The sequence below is a fragment of the Ranitomeya imitator genome, chromosome 1 (genome assembly GCF_032444005.1).
Source record: "Ranitomeya imitator isolate aRanImi1 chromosome 1, aRanImi1.pri, whole genome shotgun sequence".
Taxonomy (NCBI): domain Eukaryota; kingdom Metazoa; phylum Chordata; class Amphibia; order Anura; family Dendrobatidae; genus Ranitomeya; species Ranitomeya imitator.
The window spans coordinates 307,720,083-307,739,990 of NC_091282.1; the positions used below are offsets into that span (position 1 = coordinate 307,720,083).

The following is a 19,908-nucleotide window of genomic DNA, read 5'->3' on the forward strand; positions in this document are numbered from 1 at the left end:
TCTCCCTGCTTGTGTGTACCGGCAGAGACCTGTTAATCCAGTGCAGCGAGCGGGCAGAAGCCACCGGGGACCTGCCTGTCTGACTAGTCTCCAGCAGCTATTAAAGTATGTTTTTCTCTTAAGCTTTTCAGAGTCAAATATACCTGGGTGAGATCATACAGCCACTGCATGATACATGTTGACCGTGGATTGGACAGCTTGTTTCAGCTGACAGGTTCCCTTTAACCAGATATTATAGTGGCTAGTGTGACCTAGGCACCATAGAATACAAGGATAGATGCCAAAACCAGAGATATTTGGATTTCACCCAATATTTTCATGTAAAAGGCAGCCAAAGCCTATAGCAAATGCCCACAAAGAGTGATGGACTGTTTTCTGTGTGGGGTTGGAATGGCTGTTTTGTTGATGGCTCTGAGGTGGTTGGGGAGAAGGACTAGTTTGTATTCTTTGCCAACAATGAAAGCACATAGAGAAAATATTTCATGCAAATAATAATATATTCCATTGCGCTGCATATGTCCCTCTGTCTTCTGCTCCCACCATATAGGATCGCAGTGGAGAGCTGGTATACAAAGGTTCAGCATGTACAGTTATTCTCTGACATGTGTTTTTGGCAGGATGCAGAAGTCATAAGAGAAGCCTGTATTTTGTTGAAAATGCTCGTGAGAGCATCCGCAGGGAATCTGATGTTCCTCTACCCGTTAGCTCTATTACTCCCACTTGTAAAGGAGTGATTCACCTAATAGGTATATATTAGAGAATTGCTGTAAATCGAATTTCCCAATCTATAAGTGGAACGGGTGACATGGAGTCTTGGATTGGGTTGCACAACCTGTTCACATAGTCCTCTTCTCTACAGCAGATTGCATCTGTTTGCAGGTGTCACATCAATGACATTATGCCATTACTAATGACAGCTCTTTAGCACACTGCTGTACTTCTCAGAACAAGGTTGGTCCAGGGGCTGGTGACTTGTGTTAAAGGAGCTCTGGAACAGAAAGCTGCTTGTGTAATTCTCATCTGTGTATGGTAATGCTGCTGGGGCTTCTTAGAAATGGAGAAATGTCATAAAGTAGTGATCATAGGGAACAAATGTTTGTAATAAAACCTATTGAAGAAACTACAGAAAGCTTCTCCTAAGCCTGGAATAATGGAGCAATAGATTTATGAAGCAGCCTAACGTCACTATGAAATTACAGGCGCATAGGTTTATGCAGTTACTGTAAAGTCCATACTTGGCACCCACCAGCTCTACTTACCAGGTAGGCACATGCCCGGCTGCTTATTCCACTCTTTCTGTAACTCCCATAGACTTTGACGTCAGTGTTATTCTATTTTGGGGGTTCAGAAAGTTTAAGTTATTTAATTTACTTGTGTATATAGCGGCATTAATTTCCACAATGCTTTAAGGACATCGTCATCATTGTCCACTTGGAGCTCACAATCTAAATTCCCTATCAGTATGTCTTTGGAGTGTGGGAGACAATCATAGACCTTGGAAAAAACCTATGCAAACATGGGGAGAACATACAAACTCCTTGCAGATGTTCTTCTTGGTGGGATTTGAACCCAGGACCCCAGCAATGAAACGCAACAGAGCTAACCATTGAGCCACTGTGCTGCCCGTCTCTTTCCAGGCTTTCCTATAGGAAAGCTTGAGTTTGATGTAGTGTCCATGCATGTACGATAAATGCCCTAGCAAAAGCAAGTGTTGTTTATCAGTATTATAGAATTGCCAAAAACATGAATGTAGCACTAAATAGTTGTGGTCCATTTTGATGGTAGATGAAGAATAACTTTGCATTGAAATATCTAAAATATAAAGCTGAATGTGTATGTGTGTGTATGTATGTGTGTAGGTCCGGGAGTAGCGTCTGCACCGTCACAGCTACAGCCACAAAATTTTGCACAGTCACACGTCTGGACCCCCAAAGCGTCATAGGCTATGTTGTGAGGTGAAATTTTAACCCCGCGTGTTCCAATTCACCAAACAATTTTGCCCCTACTGCATAATGGGGGAAAAAGTGAAAGGAAAAGTGTTGGAGGCAAATTGACAGCTGCCAGATGTGAACAAGGGGGACTTAAAGAATAAGAGCGATGGCGCCAAAGAGTATATACCGTACAGTTGCTAAGGTGGGGCCCCGACATGGGATACTCGCCACACACGGGGATATGAGAACACACACACAAAATGCGCCACACACTACCACGTGCTTGAACACATTTACCACCCTCAGCACACATTTCACCACACATACACCAACCTCGCCACATAAAAGTCAAAACACGCCACGTGCAAAACTAGGCTCACGCAAAACTCGCCACACGTGCAAAACTCACCTCATGGAAAACTCGCCACACGCAAAACTTGCACACGTGGAAAAATTGCTACATGTACAAAAGTTGCAACACATGCATAAGTTGCCTCACACAAAACTTGCACCTACTCAAAATGCTCCACACATAAAACTCGCCACACGCAAAACTTGCCATGCGCAAAACTTGCTGCACACAACTTGCTAAACTAACCTGTCACACGCAACTCGACACACAAAAAGTTGCTACACACATGTCGCCACCCAAAGCTCATCTCACAAGTCGCTACATGCATGTCGCCACATGCAACTCAACACACAACTTGACACATGAAACTCGCCCTAAAACACACACAAGTCTGGTATTATCCTTCAAAAATAAAAATCTGATTAATAAGCAGACAAACTACAAGAGCAACAAATGTACCATATAGGAAATACGGCAGCTGTCAGTCACATGACCTGTCTATTATGTGTATGCGCAAGCTAATATATACTTCCAGAGGGGAGGGCTTCCTGTTGGCTGGGGATTTATCAGGCTGCCAATTTAGCTTACAAATACTGAGGTAAAAATACTGACCAAATAATGTGTGAACAAGGTCTAATACAGGAGGAGATGACCTACAGGTACATACTATATACAGGGGAGATGACACACAGGTATATATTATATACAGTAGCAGATGACACACAGGTATATACTATATACAGGAGGAGATGACATACAGGTACATATATATACAGGAGGAGATGACTTACAGGTATATACTACATACCTGAAGGAGATGACATACAGGTATATACTATATATGAGGAGATGACACACAGGTATATACTATATACAGGAGGAGATGACATACAGGTATATACTATTTACAAGAGGAGATGACATACAGGTATATACTATATAAAAGAGGAGATGACACACAGGTATATACAGAGGAGATGACATACAGGTATATACTATATACAGGAGATGACATACAGGTATATACTATATATAGGAGGAGATGGCATACAGGTATATACTATATACAGAAGAGATGGCATACAGGTATATACTATATACAGGACGAGTTGACACAGGTATATGCAATATACAGGAGGAGATAACATACAGCAGGTATATACTATATACAGGAGGAGATGACATACAGGTATATATTATATACAGGAGGAGATGACATACAGGTATATACTATATAAAAGAGATGACACACAGGTATATACAGGGGAGATGACATACAGGTATATACTATATACAGGAGATGACATACAGGTATATACTATATATAGGAGGAGATGGCATACAGGTATATACTATATACAGAAGAGATGACATACAGGTATATACTATATACAGGAGGAGTTGACACATAGGTATATGCAATATACAGGAGGAGATGACATACAGCAGGTATATACTATTTACAGGGGAGATGACATACAGGTGTATACTATATATAAGGGAGATGAGAAACATGTATATACCTAGGGGAAAATGAGAGGTGTGAGGTGAAAATGAAAAGGTGTGAGTGCAAAATGAGAGGAATGAGGGAAAATAGTGGAGTGATTGGAAAATGACAGATGTGAGGTCGAAATGACAAGTGTTAGGGGGGAATGAGAGGAGCGAGGGGGAAAATGAGAGATGTGAGGGGGAAAATCAGAGGCGTGATGGGAAAATAAGAGAAGTGAGGTGCTATCACTAACCACAGATATTTACTATGCCCAGGCAACGCCGGGCTCTTCAGCTGGTACTTCTATAATATTGCTTTGATGAATTTTGTCGATAAATCCAGCATCCTGTTCCTAACCTCTCTACTCCCATTAGTTTCTAATGACAGTAAAATATCTTACGTCTCCGTGTTACTAATCAAATATTTTATACATTTAAAATGTTCCATGCCACAGAGTTTAAAGCGCAGCCTAGAGCAGGCCCGGATGGAGGTCTCCCAGGAGGATGACAAGGCTCTGCAGCTTCTTCATGATATCCGAGAACAGAGTCGGAAGCTGCAAGATATTAAGGAGCAGGTAAGCTCTGTCCTCTCAGCTAATTAGTTTGGAAGCCTTCTAGGTAAGGGTTCCTAAATCTGCCTTGATGTCTGAATCCTTCTCTAACTTGTTCTTTAGCTTAACTTTGCATTTTTATGATATTCTCAGTAACTTCCAATGAGAGTGTTTCTAGCCGGATTCACCATACTTTTAAGACCTATAAGACGCACACTGGTCCATAAGACGCTCGTCTAGAGGAGGAAATTAGAAAAAAAATTGAAGCAAAAAAATTGGTCAATTCTGTACTAATATCTCTTATCCTGGTATACATGTTCCCCTCATCCCCATCCTGGTGTGCATGGCCCCCTCATCCCTATCCAGGTATGCATGGCCTCCTCATCCCTATCCTGGTATGCATGCCCCCTTATCCTTATCCCTATCCTGGTATTCATGGCCCCCTCATCCCTATCCTGGTAGGCATGTCCCTTTTATCCAGGGCCATATTTAGAGTTTATGCTGCCCTAGGCACTTTTCGTGCTGCCTCCCCCATTGGTGAGTATGACACTGTCGGCAGTGACTTAGGCTACTTTCACTTCAGCGATTTTTGCCATTTGCGGCAGACCCGGCAGTTTTTCCGTATCTGCCGCGCAACAGATCACTTACAGCAACAGTGCATTCGGCCTCATTCATTCCCTTCTGCTATAAGGACACGTGCATCTTTTGCGGTTTTGCCGCGATCCAGCAAATGTGGTACTTGCAGCAACGGGAAAAAAAAAAGCTGCTACCAGTGTTTTTTTTTGTCTCTTTGTAAGTGCAAAACCGCAAGTGCCGCACATGTCCGCAAGTCCCATAGGGAATGAATGAGGCCAAATTTATGTATATACCCATGTAGCTCTTTCAAAGACAATTCCAGCAATATTTTTACATGTTCGGTCAATTCATCTGAAATCAATTTGCATACATATGCAAATGAGGGAGTAGATCTGTTACTCCAGCTCTATACCCGCTCAGTGCCACCTCTTCCTGATCGACTTATATCTCTTTTTTCCAGAAAGAAACACAGCATAGAGGCTGTCAGTGAACCAAAAGGAGGTGGCACTCTGTGGGAAATAGAGCTGGAAATAGAGCTGGAGTGATAGAGGGTTAAGATCCACCATAGTCGTTTGGCATTATTTATATATCAATTGAAATGCTGATTTCTGAATAAGGGAGAAAGGGACTGACCATATAAAGGTATTTATGGAGTTTGTCTTTGAAAGAGCTACATGCACATATAAAAGGTTTGGAGGGGTGAAATCCGCAGATAGACTGCCTTTAAATAAATATACTGTCACTTTCCCTGTGTTTGTACGGCTAAGTAATGAAGAGAAAATGAGTGGCAGCCATAGATCTCACTTCCAGTTAATGTCCCATGAACCCGAGAGTCGACACTGGTGGACTAGAGCCAACACAAGTGGTCAGTCTTCACAGAACTGCGGTGACAGTGCGGGCAAGGCTTTCACTAGGATTTTTGGGGCCCCACATTGGCAACATTTTTGGGCCCCCTTATGACTCCGCCCAGATTCCACCCCAGTTCCGCCTGCACACCCTTAAGCCTTCCACAGTCCCAATGCCCGCTCTTGGAAAAACTCATCTTCTGCACCACGTCCTCACCAATCTGATATTAAAGGGAACCTGTCACCCCTGCGCACTGCAGTACTTTGCTCTGCCCTCAACAGGGTAGATAAGCCCCCGATGTTACCTGAAAGAGAAGAAAAAGACGTTAGATTATACTCACCCAGGGGCGGTCCCGCTGCTGGTCCGGTCGGATGGGTGTCTCTGGTCCGCTGCGGTGCCTCCCATCTTCATTCCAAGACGTCCTCTTCTGATCTTCAGCCACGGCTCCGGCGCAGGCGTACTTTGTCTGCCCTGTTGAGGGCAGAGCAAAGTACTGCAGTGCGCAGGCGCCGGGCCTCTGACCTTTCCGGCGCCTGCGCACTGCAGTACTGCAATGCTGTAGATAAGCCCCTGATGCCGGTGGGCTTACCTTACCCGCGATTTTCGGGGTGACAGGTTCCCTTTAACAGTTCTCAGCAGACAGCAGATCACATACATAGCTAGCAGCTTTTGTTTTGGCCAAAATAATTTTTAAGCCGCCACCACAACAAGATAGACTCTTTTGGTCGGGCCTTAAGCTACTCTAACCTAATAAACATTTCTTAAAATATCCAATACTCTTTTTAGGTATATTTTTATTTATTTTTAAGGGATTGAGTCACATATATTTTTTAGAATGACAATTAATACTACATACAAGAGAGGAATACTATCACACCATGACCAGATGACTTATTACCACCACATAGTGATGGAATAATACCACATACAAGGAACAAATACCTCCATACCGTGACGAGATCACATATTACCATCACATAGTGACCAGATAATACCATATACAGGGAGAAATACCGCCACACCATAACCAGATCACATACTACCACCACATAGTGACCGAATACTACAATACTGATCATTAATAAGAAAAACACAACACTAATGCCATTATATACAGGAGCTCTGTATATAATGTCAGTGTATAGGTAATACAGTGATCACCAGTGACATTGACCTGCCTAGGTTGACTGGACCTGCCTAGGTTGAGTAAAGAAGACTGTGAGTTGTTGGAGGAGCCGATTGGGGAGGAAGAATTGGGGGCCGCTTTGGCGGGGGTTGCTGGGGGTAGGGCTCCGGGGGCGGATGGTATTCCAGCTGAGATGTACAAGGTATTGAAAGAAACTTTGTTGGCCAAACTGTCGGAGGTGTATAATAGGTCATTGGAAAGAGGGGAGTTACCTGTTTCAATGAGAGAGGCTATCGTGGTCGTTATCCCTAAGGCCGACAAGGACCCACAATTACCAGAATCCTATAGACCATTCTCACTTTTGACGGCTGACATTAAGATACTGGCAAAAGCTCTGGCAAACAGGTTATCTAGGGTGATTGACAGACTGGTTCACCCGGATCAGTCAGGCTTTATGCCCAATAAATCAACGGCACTTAATCTGAGAAGGTTATTTTTAAATTTGCAAATCCCTTCTGACAATGTTGGCAAACGGGTTGTGGTATCCTTGGACGCTCATAAGGCTTTTGATTGCGTGGAGTGGAGTTATTTGTGGTCAGTACTGGAACGAATGGGGTTTGGACCTAAATTTATCTCATGGGTGCGGCTGTTGTACTCTTCTCCGGTGGCCAAAATTAGAGTGAATGACGCTCTCTCTGAGACTTTCTCTTTATCTAGAGGTACTAGACAGGGCTGCCCTCTGTCCCCGCTGCTCTTCGCCTTGGCGGTGGAACCCCTTGCCGCAAAGATCAGAGGGTCCCGGGAGGTGAAGGGTTTTATGTACGGGGAGGCGGAAGAAAAAGTAGCGTTATACGCTGATGATATCCTGCTCTTCTTGGAGGATTCCGAGGGGACCTTGGTAAAGACGGAGGCCATTATTGAGGAATTCGGGAGTTATTCGGGCTTAAGGATCAATTGGGACAAATCGAATATGATGTTGATAGATGGGGATAGTGGGGACGGTGATGGGGGGGACTCTGTCACAAGGTTGAGGCTAGTTGAGAAATTTAAGTACTTGGGGATTCAGATCGCACTCCCTCTGACTAGCTTTGAGGAACTGAATTTGGCACCTCTTCTGCGTAAGATACGTACCAAGGTCCAGGCGTGGAAAAAGCTACACTTATCGGTAATTGGTAGGATAAACCTGATAAAGATGATTGTGATGCCGCAGTTACTCTATGTGTTGCACAATTCCCCTATATGGATATCGCAGAATAGGTTTCGGAGGATTAGATCTTTGTTTGGTGAGCTGATCTGGGGTGGGAAGAGCCCCAGATTTAAACAGGAAACCCTACAGAGACCAAAGACGGAGGGAGGGGTGGCATTGCCCAATCCGTGGTTGTATTTTTTGGCCTCACAGTGTCAGCATTTCAAGGGATGGGGAGATGGGTCAGGTGGGATGCGGGCACCTTGCAGCCTGAGATCATTGATTGGGACAAAGGTGTTGAGTGAGGGCCTAGAGGGGGGACATTTCCGTGAGAAAGGTTCTAAATTTTGCACTGTAAGGCTCATTCACAAGGTGTGGGATAAAGTTAAAGGAATTAGGGGTGTACGGGCACTCACTAGATTCTCACCCATTTGGAACAACTGTGTCCTACAGGAGTTTAGACAGATGGAGGGATTTCATATTGGGAGGGAGGCAGGCATCTCTCGGATGGGCCAGATTTTACATCAGGGTAGAATTAGAGACTTTGAGATACTGCAGGAAGAATTTTTACTCCCGGAGTCTGAGATGTACCAATACCGTCGTCTTTCTCATGCGTACCGGGCACAGTGTAAGAGAGGGCCTGTTGAAATCCAGGTGGATCTTATGCTGGATTTTATCCTTGAAGGGGGAGGCACGAAGGAGGTGATTTCGGGTATATATGAATTCCTTCTATTTTCTTTTCTGGCGGAGCACCCTATTAGAGCAAGGGCGAAATGGGAGGCTGACCTGGGGGCGATTGATGATGACCGATGGGAATCAGTATTGGATTATGTGCCCAAGATATCAATGAGTGAGCCTGGTAGGCTGTCACAATTATTTGTCATTCATAGGGCTTACAGAACCCCAGACATGTTATTTAAAGCCGGATTAAGGCCTAATTCAGAATGCCCTAGATGCTCGCAGTCCGAAGCGGGCATCCTTCATATGTTGTGGCAGTGCCCCAGGCTGTCCTCCTTTTGGGTGGTGGTGTTGAATAAAGTGGGTTTGGCATATAGTTGTAATGTGCCTCGGGATCCTCTGGTATGTGTTTTTTTGGCTATGTGGAGGAGGTAATAACTGATAAGCTGTATAAAACGGTTATAGCTAGACTGTTATTTATTGCGCGAAAGTTGATCGCCAAATTCTGGATTAGGGAAGAGCCACCAACAAGGAGAGACTTTATGAAGCAAGTGGACCATATCATTGCTTTGGAGAAGAGTATCTACGTTAGGAGGAACAAGATGGACCTCTTTGACAGGTTGTGGAGCCCGTGGCTTGAATCAATGTGACCTGAAGACCTTTTGCCCCTATGGAAATATTTTTTGACAAGTCATCTTCCTCTTCTTGTACTTTTGTATGTGATAATTTAGTGGGGGATGACTCTTGACAGGTCTCTAGTGGGTGGGGGGAAGGGGGGTGGGAGTTTGGTTTGGGACTAAATAAGTTTTCTAACAAAAAAAAGTATTGTGTATTTGTATATTGCTGAAAACAAACTATTCCTTTTATTGTTTATGCACAATTTTGATGGTTTAATAAAAATATCTGATTCAAAAAAAACCAGTGACATTATACACAAGAGCTCTGTATATACTGTCAGTGAACAGGTAATAAAGTGTATAGTGTCAGTGTACAGGTAACACACTGACTCACCAATAACATCTCTAGGTGAAGTCCTTCATCTTTGCTGTTCTTTTTCATGCAGTTCAGACCACCATAATTTTTTCCAGCCAGGACTTGTCTCTGCATAAAATAACACATAGTTACCTAGAGCCTCGCTTCCTGAGCACATTCCCCACTTTTTTCCTTTCTTCTACTACACTACACATCTGAATACTGACGTGCACCCACCATTAATATATAATTAGTTATTATTTATCCACCAATATGCCTCCACCAACTATAAAAAGCCATTTTCCCCACTTAATAAACATATACATTAATTAGCCCCTGTACTCTTTCCCACAATTCGTTACCAGCCACTGCATCCTCAGCGCCCCCCACTATGTGCCTCCAGCTCCCCCGATTCATTATATTTACATGCCCCTTCCGACCCAATTCATTGTCATGTGTTCTCTCTCCCCCACCCCCACCCTCTATTCATTATCAACTGCTCTCCCCCCACATTCAGTACATCATTTACTCCCACCACCCTCAAAATTAATCATTATTTGCTCTCCCCACCTTCAATTCAATTGCTGTCCGCTGTCCCTCACTTCATCATTTGCAGTCCCCCTCACGTCATCATTTGCAGTCCCCCTTCCCCTCACTTCATCATTCGCAGTTCCCCATTTTCCCCTCACTTCATAATGTTCAGTCCCCTTCCATTCATGTGCAGTCCCCCGTCCCCTCCCTCACATAATTTGCAGCCCCCCGCCATCATTTGCAGCCATCCCCCTCTCCATCATGTCCAGATCCCCCCTCCATCCTTCATGTGCAGATCCCCCCACCATCCATCATGTGCATACCCCACTCCATTCATCATGTGCAGATCCCCCCTCCATCCATCATGTGCAGATCCCCTCTCCATCCATCATGTGCAGATCCCCCTTCCATCCATCATGTGCAGACCTCCCTCCATCCATCATGTGCAGATTCCCCCCCCCCTCCATCCATCATGTGCAGATCCCCCTCCATCAATCATGTGCAGATCCCCCTCCATCATGTGCAGACCCCCTCCATCCATCAAGTGCAAACCCCCTCCATCCATCATGTGCGGACCCCCCTCCATCCATCATGTTCAGACCCCCCTCCATCCATCATGTGCAGACCTCCCTCCATCCATCATGTGCAGACCCCCCTCCATCCATCATGGGCAGATCCCCCTCCAACCATCATGTGCAAATCCCCCCTCCATCCATCATGTGCAGATCCCCCTCCATCCATCCTGTGCAGACCCCTCCATCCATCAAGTGCAGACCTCCCTCCATCATGTGCAGATCTCCTTCCATCCATCATGTGCAGATCTCCTTCCCTCCATCATGTGCAGCTCCCCCCTCCATCCATCATGTGCAGATCCCCCCTCCATCCATCATGTGCAGATCCCCCCTTCATCCATCATGTGCAGATCCCCCCTTCATCCATCATGTGCAGATCCCCCCTCCATCCATCATGTGCAGATCCTCCATCCATCATGTGCAGACCCCCCTTCATCCATCATGTGCTGATCCCCCTCCATCCATCATGTGCTGATCCCCCTCCATCATGTGCAGATCTCCCTCCATCCATCATGTGCAGATCCCCCCTCCATCCATCATGTGCAGATCCCCCCTCCATCCATCATGTGCAGATCCCCCCTCCATCCATCATGTGCAGATCCCCCCTCCATCCATCATGTGCAGATCTCCCTCCATCCATCATGTGCAGATCCCCCTCCATCATGTGCCGATCTCCCTCCATCCACCATGTGCAGACCCCCCTCCATCCATCAAGTTCAGACCACCCTCCATCCATCATGTGCAGATTCCCCCTTAATCCATCATGTGCAGATCCCCGTAATGTCCAGACCAGACCACAGGCAGATATTTATTACACCCCCCACCCCACTTTCTGGGACTGGGTGCAAACAATGCCAGTGCTGCTGCTGTGCCCCAGCTTCCAGACAGAAACGAGCCTGAGGAGTCTGAGGGAAGTGGTGAGTCACTGACAGAGCCATGCAGCAGGCAGCGCGTGGGCAGGAGGGAGATCATGTTTACTTACTGTGTACTGCTCTGCCGCTGCAAGTCCCAGGCCAGCAATGTGTGTCCCAGCCAGGTCGGGAGACACGGAACCGCCATTCCACCTCAGCCCCACCCCTGGTAAGTGGAATGTGTGTCAGCAGGGAGTAGGGAGAGTCGACACCAACACCACATGTACTGACTGCCGCTCTGCCGCCCCCTGTCTTCAGGGATGCAGCGACATCCTCTCCTCACTCACTCCTCAGCAGTGACTCGCCAGAGACCCAATCCCCCCGCAGCAGCTGGAAGACTGAGGTGGGTGGGCGGGGCGACCCCGGACTTTACAAAAAAAAAAAAAATAATAACTTGCTCACGTGCCACCCCCCTCGAATTGTCCCGCCCTAGGCAGGTGCCCTCAAGTGCCTTGTTGCAAATACGGCCCTGCCCTTATCCCTAGCCTGGTAGGCATGTCTCCCTCATCCCTAACCTGGTAGGAATATCCCTCCTATCCCTAGCCTGGTAGGCATGTCCCCCTTATCCCTAGCCTGATAGACATGGCCCCCTCATCCCTATCCTAGTAGGCATGGTCCCACTCATCCCTATCCTGGTAGGCATGGTCCCCATCTCCGTCCTGGTATGCACGGCCCCATCCTTATCCTGGCATGATTGGCCTCCATCCCTATCCCGGTATGCATGGCCCTAATCAGAAAAAGATTAAAAAAACCATAAACCATTATACTTACCTTCCTGCACTCCCTCGCAGAGTCTTGTTCCGATGCCAGCAGCTGATTTATGCTTGTAAGCAGCGCTTGGCAGGGACACCATGCGCTACTTACAAGCCGAGGACAGCTGCCAGAATACTCGCTGCTCTCCACTTCAGGACTATGTGCGTGGAGAGCAGTTAATATTCATTGCTCTTTAATAGCGGGCACAATGTTAGACACGGGCTTCCTGCAGCTGCCGGGCATTCACGTGTGGCTGTTACTAAAGGGAATGAATATTCACTGCATTCCACGCCTATGGGATTGGAGAGCAGTGAATATTCATTGCCTTAAGTAGCGGGCACACGCGAATGCCAGTCAGCTGCAAGAAGCTGGCGGCTGCGACTAACAGCGCTTCCGCTATTAAAGAGAAATTAATATTCACTGTTCTCCACACCCATGGGCGTGGGATGAAGTGAATATTAATTTCTTTAGCAGCGGGCACAGGAGTTGGCTGCAGCCGCTGGCTCCTGCCTCCTGTGACCCGCTGCTCTGCCATTGCCGCTCTCCCACCTCAGCCAGAGCAGGTACATCCGGACTAAAAGATGCACCCCCCATTTTCCTCCACACTTTTGGAGGAAAAAGGTGCGTTTTATAGTCCGAAAAATACGGTAATATTGAAACAGCAATATTGTGAAAGGGTATGGTTAATTCGTGCTGAGAAGTGATTAGTATTTACTGGTTGATGTCGCTCCCTTCAGGAGTTTCAAGCCCAACTGGAAGAGATGAAGTTGATGATGCAGCAGTTAGAAGAAGACCTCTTAGCTGCTCGAAATCGTAGTGACCTGTATGAGACAGAATTAAGGGAGTCAAGATCAGCAGCAGAAGAATTTAAACGCAAAGCTACAGATTGTCAGCAGAAACTTCTGAAGGTAATCCAGCTTTTCAGCTTAGCATATTATACAAATTTGAATTTATATTTTAATATTTTTTTTTTTGCTATAACCTTTGACCCTAATGTCATGATAAAAACTGAAGACATGACTATAGATGATATCATAATTTTTATTTATATGGTACCAATGTATTCTGCACCAGTTTACAATTAAGCCTGTAAACATAGGGATGAATGACCTTATATGACCATATAATCAAAACATCCAACACCGCGGAGACACCATCACGTGTTTCTCAAAAGGGAAAACCACCTATGCCATGTTTTGATCTCCCCGAGGTCATTCATCCTTATGTTTATAGTCCTTTTACTAGGCACTGCTCCTAATAGCCAGTTTCCTACTCCACACTAATGAGGGGCAAATACCCCGAAACAGCTGTCTGTGGATGGATACCATGTTTTGGCATAGGTGGTTTTCCCTTTTGGGATGCCACCCTTCCTGTGGTTGTTCCTTCCCGGTGAAAGACCTGGCTATTTATTGCTTGCGTTGAGAAACACGTGATGGTGTCTCCGCGGCTTTTCTCCATGCATTTGCATATTTCCCATAAGGGATGGGGGCAGTGTTCTGGATCACTGCGTTGAGAAATACGTGATGGTGTCTCCGCGGTGTTGGATGTTTTGATCTCCCCAAGGTCTTTTCTACATGCTTTTCTGCGGCTTTTCTACATGCATTTACAATTAAGCCTGGACATGTGCAGACAATACAAAGTAACAAAAAGTTCAACAGTTACAGGGGGAGTGAGGGCCCTGCTCGCCAGCTTACCATGTATAAGGAAATGGGGGGACACAATAGGCAGAATATGCTTTTCATATATAGTGCAGCCTTCATTATAATAAATAAGGGTTTTACTTTCATATAAAGCTGCATGATCCAGTCATCAGCCAGTATCTGTCTAAGTGCAGTTACCGTTACTGGGTGCATAGTGGGTGAATAGGAGGGAGCAGATAATAATTAACATTCAGAAGGAGAGAACAGTGGAGAGTTAGGTTGTTGAGCTGAAGTGAGAGACCTGTCTAAAGAGATGTGTTTTGACAACACTCTTAAAAACATGTGGGCTAGATATGTCAGATCATTTGGAGTAGTGCATTCCAGAACACTGGCGCAGCACAAGAGAAGTCTTGGAGACGGAGGTGCGAGGTTCGGATTATGGAGGATATTAGTCTTGGATCAGTTGCAGAACGGAGGGCACTGGTAGGGTGATGGAGATGAGGGATGAGATATAGGGTGGTGCAGAACTATGAAGAGATTTGTGGGTGAGAGAGATAAGATTGTATTATATTCTGTAGTAGATGGGCAACCAGTGTAATGACTGGCACAAGATGGAGGCATCGGTGAAGCGGCTGGACAGAAATACGTCTCTGGATGCTGCATCCAGGACGGATTGGAGAGGAGAAAGTTTGGTTAGAGGGAGAGCTATCAGTAAAGAGTTGCAGTTGTCCAGACAAGAATGAATACAAGTCAGTAAGAGTTTTTGCAGTTTCAAAGGTGAGAAAAGGACGGATTCTGGAGATGTTTTTAAGATGCTGGTAACATGAGCGAGTGATTGGAATAAAGGAAAGTTCTGTGTAAAATATGACCTCATGACAGCGAGTGTGCTGCTTGGAAATTCATGGTTGAACCACCCAAGGTGCTTGCAGTATCGAGTATAGGTAGGATAGTAGAGGAAGAAACCTGAGAAGTTCAGTTTTGGAGAGATTCAGTTTTAGATAGACGGAGGAAATGATATTAGAGACAGTGGACAGACAATCCCTGATATTTTGTATTAAGGGGGTGGGGGGTATCGGGAGAAGAGCTGTATAATTGGGTGTCATCAGCGTAGAAATGGTACTGGAAACCAAATCTGCTGATGGTTTGTCCAATAGAAGCTATATATATAAGGGGCCTAGGACTGAGCATCGAGGAACCCCGTTAGTAAAGGGGAGAGGAATAAGAGCTGGCAAAAGATGCAGTGAAGGAGGAGAACCAGGAGAGGGAGAACAATAGATTCTTGTTTCTTTTCATTTAACTCTTTGCTGTTATCAATGCTTCCATCGTTGTGAATACAGAAAGAGCACAAATGTCTCTTAAATACTAACCTTCCTAATTTATTTATTTTTAAAGCACCACTCCAGCATGTTTTTTTCTTGTTTGTTTTTAAATTGTAGCCCTGGAGTGGTTCTACTAATATAAGCTCGCTGCCCATAAGGTTTTACTTATCAGTCGCCTCTTCTCTTCTTGGTGCCACTCTGGTTGGTCTCTGGCAGTTTGTGACCTGCCATAACGCTCCATTGTTTCCTGAGTGGATTGGAAGTCACAACTCAATGTAAATCTATGAGAGCCAGAACGAGTCTCTCATACACTTACATTGAGACTGACTTCCGGTCAATTAGCCATTGCGGTCACAAGATGGCGGCGCGGGACCGAAGCAGCCCTGGGAAACGCAGAAGACGTCAACTAGTAAGTATAAGACTGGGGTCAGGGAACTTGGATTAGGGGCACCAATCCAGCGCTACAATTAAAGCAAACAAACAAAAACCACTGGAGTGGTTTCTTAGGGTACGTTCCCACAATCCGCTTTTTGATGAGTTTTTGATGTTGCAGATTTTCTGCACCCATTAAGTAAAATGGGATTCTTGCATTTTTTTCAAAAATACACAGCGTAAAAAACTCAACAAAAAGTCATAGTGGGAATGTAGATTAAAAGGAAATCTATTATCAGATTTTTGCTACCACATTTGAGAGCAGCCTGATGTAGGCAAAGAGACCCTGACCCACACCAGGCTCTCCATAGACAGTAAGCTGCTTATCACAGAAGGGGGCTGAGGTGGGCCAGGGCTCACAGGACCAGCTAGCCACAGTATTGTTACTCACAAGGTGTAAGTAATCAACACCACACAGCTGGAGATTTGACACATCATTGAGTTCAGTGTTTTAACCCCTACATCATTCTGTCCTCAGGTTACATACAAAAACCTGCTGACAAATTCACTTCAATTAATCAATAGTACAAGTGAAAATAAACTTTGTAATGCAGATATGTCTCTCTCTCATTCTGGACTGATAATTCATTTTTAATTAATGGGTAAAATCTGTCTTCAGTGAATACAGATTTCCCCATTATTGAGTTGGACATGATTAATGCTGCTCATAAGATTCTATGGAGAAAGGAATGGAGGAGAAAGTGGCAGACATTCTGCTGCAAGATCTCCTGAAAGTACACAATTATATTTTGTATTCTGTTCTGCTTTCCTTTCATTGGTGTGTCACCCACTTCAAAAGACCGGATGTGATATTTTTCACCCCTACTTAATACTTAACTAGAACTAATGGCAGTTTTAGTAGATTAATCGTGTAAATTATAGAAAACAATATTTACAAAGTGTTTTTTTTGTGCAGGCTAAAGATCATGGCAAGACTGAAGTTGGAGAACTGCATACTAAATTGGAGAAGGTAATAATAAATAATAATAATTTTATTTATATAGCGCCAACATATTCCGCAGCGCTTTACAAATTATAGAGGGGACTTGTACAGACAATAGACATTACAGCATAACCGAAATCACAGTTCAAAATAGATATCAAGAGGAATGAGGGCCCTGCTCGCAAGCTTACAAACTATGAGCAAAAGGGGAGACACGAGAGGTGGATGGTAACAATTGCTTTAGTTATTCGGACCAGCCATAGTGTAAGGTTCAGGTGTTCATGTAAAGCTGCATGAACTAGTTAACTGCCTAAGTATGTAACAGTACAGACACAGAGGGCTATTAACTGCATAAAGTGTGTTGCGAGAAACCTGATTGTTTTTTTTTTTTTTAATGGGCCACACAGGGATAGTTAGGTTAATGCGCTGATGTGGTAGGCCAATCTGAACAAATGAGTTTTTAGGGCATGCTTAAAACTGTGGGGATTGGGGATTAATCGTATTAACCTAGGTAGTGCATTCCAAAGAATCGGCGCAGCACGTGTAAAGTCTTGGAGACGGGAATGGGAGGTTCTGATTATTGAGGACGCTAACCTGAGGTCATTAGCGGAGCGGAGGGCACGGGTAGGGTGGTAGACTGAGACCAGGGAGGAGATGTAGGGTGGTGCTGAGCCATGGAGTGCTTTGTGGATGAGGGTAGTAGTTCTGTACTGGACTGGCACAAGGTAGAGGCATCGGTGTAACGGTTGGTGAGGAATATGATCCTGGCTGCAGCATTCAGGACAGATTGGAGCGGGGAGAGTTTTGTTAGAGGGAGGCCGATTAATAGAGAGTTACAATAGTCCAGACGAGAATGAGTAAGTGAAACAGTAACAGTTTTTGCAGAGTCGAAAGTAAGAAAAGGGCGAATTCTAAAACTGTTTTTGAGATGCAGATAAGAAGAGCGAGTCAGTGATCGGATGTGGGGGGTGAATGAAAGCTCGGAATCAAGTATGACCCCAAGGCAGCGGGCATGTTGCTTTGGAGCCGCACACGGAGATGACAATGTCAGGCAAAGGTAGGTTAATAGAGGGAGAAAACACGAGGAGTTCAGTTTTTGACAGGTTCAGTTTCAGATAGTGGGAGGACATGATGTTAGAGATAGCGGTAAGACAATCACTGGTGTTTACTAAAAAGGTCGGCGTCATAACAGGAGAAGAAGTGTATAATTGGATGTCATCAGCATAGAGATGGTACTGGAAACCAAATCTACTGATTGTTTGTCCAATAGGGGCAGTATACAAAGAGAAAAGGAGGGGGCCTAGTACTGATCCTTGAGGAACCCCAACAGTAAGGAAAAGGTGAGAGGAGGAGGAACCAGCAAAAGATACAGTGAAGGATCGGTCAGAGAGATAGGAGGAGAACCAGGAGAGAACGGTGTCCTTGAGGCCGATGGAGCGGAGCATATTGAGGAGGAGCTGATGATCCACAGTATCGAATGCTGCAGAGAGATCCAAGAGAATTAGCATGGAGTAGTGACCATTAGATTTAGCTGTTAGTAGGTCATTAGAGACTTTAGTGAGGGCAGTTTCAGTAGAGTGTAAAGAGCGGAAACCAGATTGAAGAGGGTCGAGAAGAGAGTTATCTGAGAGATAGCGGGTAAGACGGGAGTGGACCAGGCGTTCAAGGAGTTTAGAGATGAAGGGAAGATTAGAGACAGGTCTATAATTAGCGGCACAGTTTTGATCGAGGGATGGTTTTTTAAGTAATGGATATATGATGGCATGCTTAAATGAGGATGGAAAAATACCGGAAGTGAGAGAAAAGTTGAATATTTTTGTTAGGTGAGAGGTGACAGCTGGGGAAAGGGACTGGAGGAGATGTGACGGAATGGGGTCACTGGTGCAAGTGGTTGGGCGAGAAGATGCAAGGAGCCTGATTACTTCTTCTTCTGTAACTGGTTCAAAATCAGAGAGTGAACTAGATGCAGTAGGGGAGGGAGGACAGTGCATGGTATGAAGAGATTGGGAGATGATTTCCTGTCGAATGTGGTCAATTTTTTCTTTGAAGTAATTGGCCAGATCGTCAGCGCGGAGATCCGTGGTTAGGGCCTGCACTCTTGGGTTGAGTAGGGACTGGAAAGTGTCAAAGAGACGTTTAGGGTTATTGGACAGTGAGGTGATGAGGGTGTTGAAATAGGTTTGTTTGGAGAGATGAAGGGCAGAGTTGTATGTTTTTAGCATGAACTTATAATGGATGAAATCTTCGGGTAGATTAGATTTTCTCCACAGATGTTCGGCGCACCTGGAGCACCGCTGCAGGAAATGTGTTTGTAGTGTGTGCCACGGTTGTTGCCGTCTGTGCCGAGTTGTTTTATGTATAGGAGGTGCAGCTTCATCCAGAGCTCTTTGCAGGGTTTCATTGTAATGTTTCAGAGCAGAATCAGGACATGAGATGGAGGAGATTGGGGCCAATGAGAACTGCAAGTTCTTCATAAGTTTCTGGGTGTTAATGGCCTGTATGTTTCTATAAGTGTGGAAAGTGGGGGTCATTTGAGCGGGATGACAGTTCTTGATAGAGAATGAAAGAAAATTGTGGTCAGAGAGCGGGAGAGAGAAGTTTGTGAAATCATCCACTGAGCAAAGCCAGGAGAAGACTAAGTCGAGGGAGTTTTCATCTTCATGCGTTGGAGAGTTAGTAAGCTGTGAGAGGCCGAAAGAGGAGGTTAGAGATAAAAGGTGAGAAGCAGATGGGGAGAGGGGAGAAGCAATGGGGATGTTGAAATCACCCATGATGAGGGTGGGGATGTCACAGGAAAGTGTCGAAGTCAGGTGGCAAAGGTAAATATTTTGTCGTCTTTTTATTTGTCTCCATCTATTTGATGTGAAAGCAGATTTGTCACCAAGATTGTGCATTACTAACTGATTGAGTTGTAAGACAAAAAAAATCTCATATGTGTTGAGGCTCGTTTGTTTAGATAGAAAGTTATTTAGAATGGCTTTATATTATTATAAAGTGTTCCTACCTGAGAATGTTATGAGCCCTTTTTTAGCTAAAGGGAACCAGTCAGCAGGATTGTGCTCAGTAACCTACAGACACTGTCAGGTTGGGGCCGTTATACT

At 45.0% G+C, this 19,908-nt stretch overlaps 1 protein-coding gene across 2 annotated transcripts in view; it reads left to right on the forward strand.

Moving 5' to 3' along the window:
• The window catches only part of CIT (citron rho-interacting serine/threonine kinase), a 254,862-nt gene that overhangs the window by 100,742 nt on the left and 134,212 nt on the right, over nt 1-19,908 (forward strand). For both annotated transcript variants that reach the window (XM_069758420.1, XM_069758429.1), the window contains exons 13-15: nt 4,227-4,346; nt 13,211-13,381; nt 16,781-16,834. In XM_069758420.1, coding sequence (XP_069614521.1) covers nt 4,227-4,346; nt 13,211-13,381; nt 16,781-16,834 — 345 coding nt within the window. The remainder of the gene's footprint in view (nt 1-4,226; nt 4,347-13,210; nt 13,382-16,780; nt 16,835-19,908) is intronic.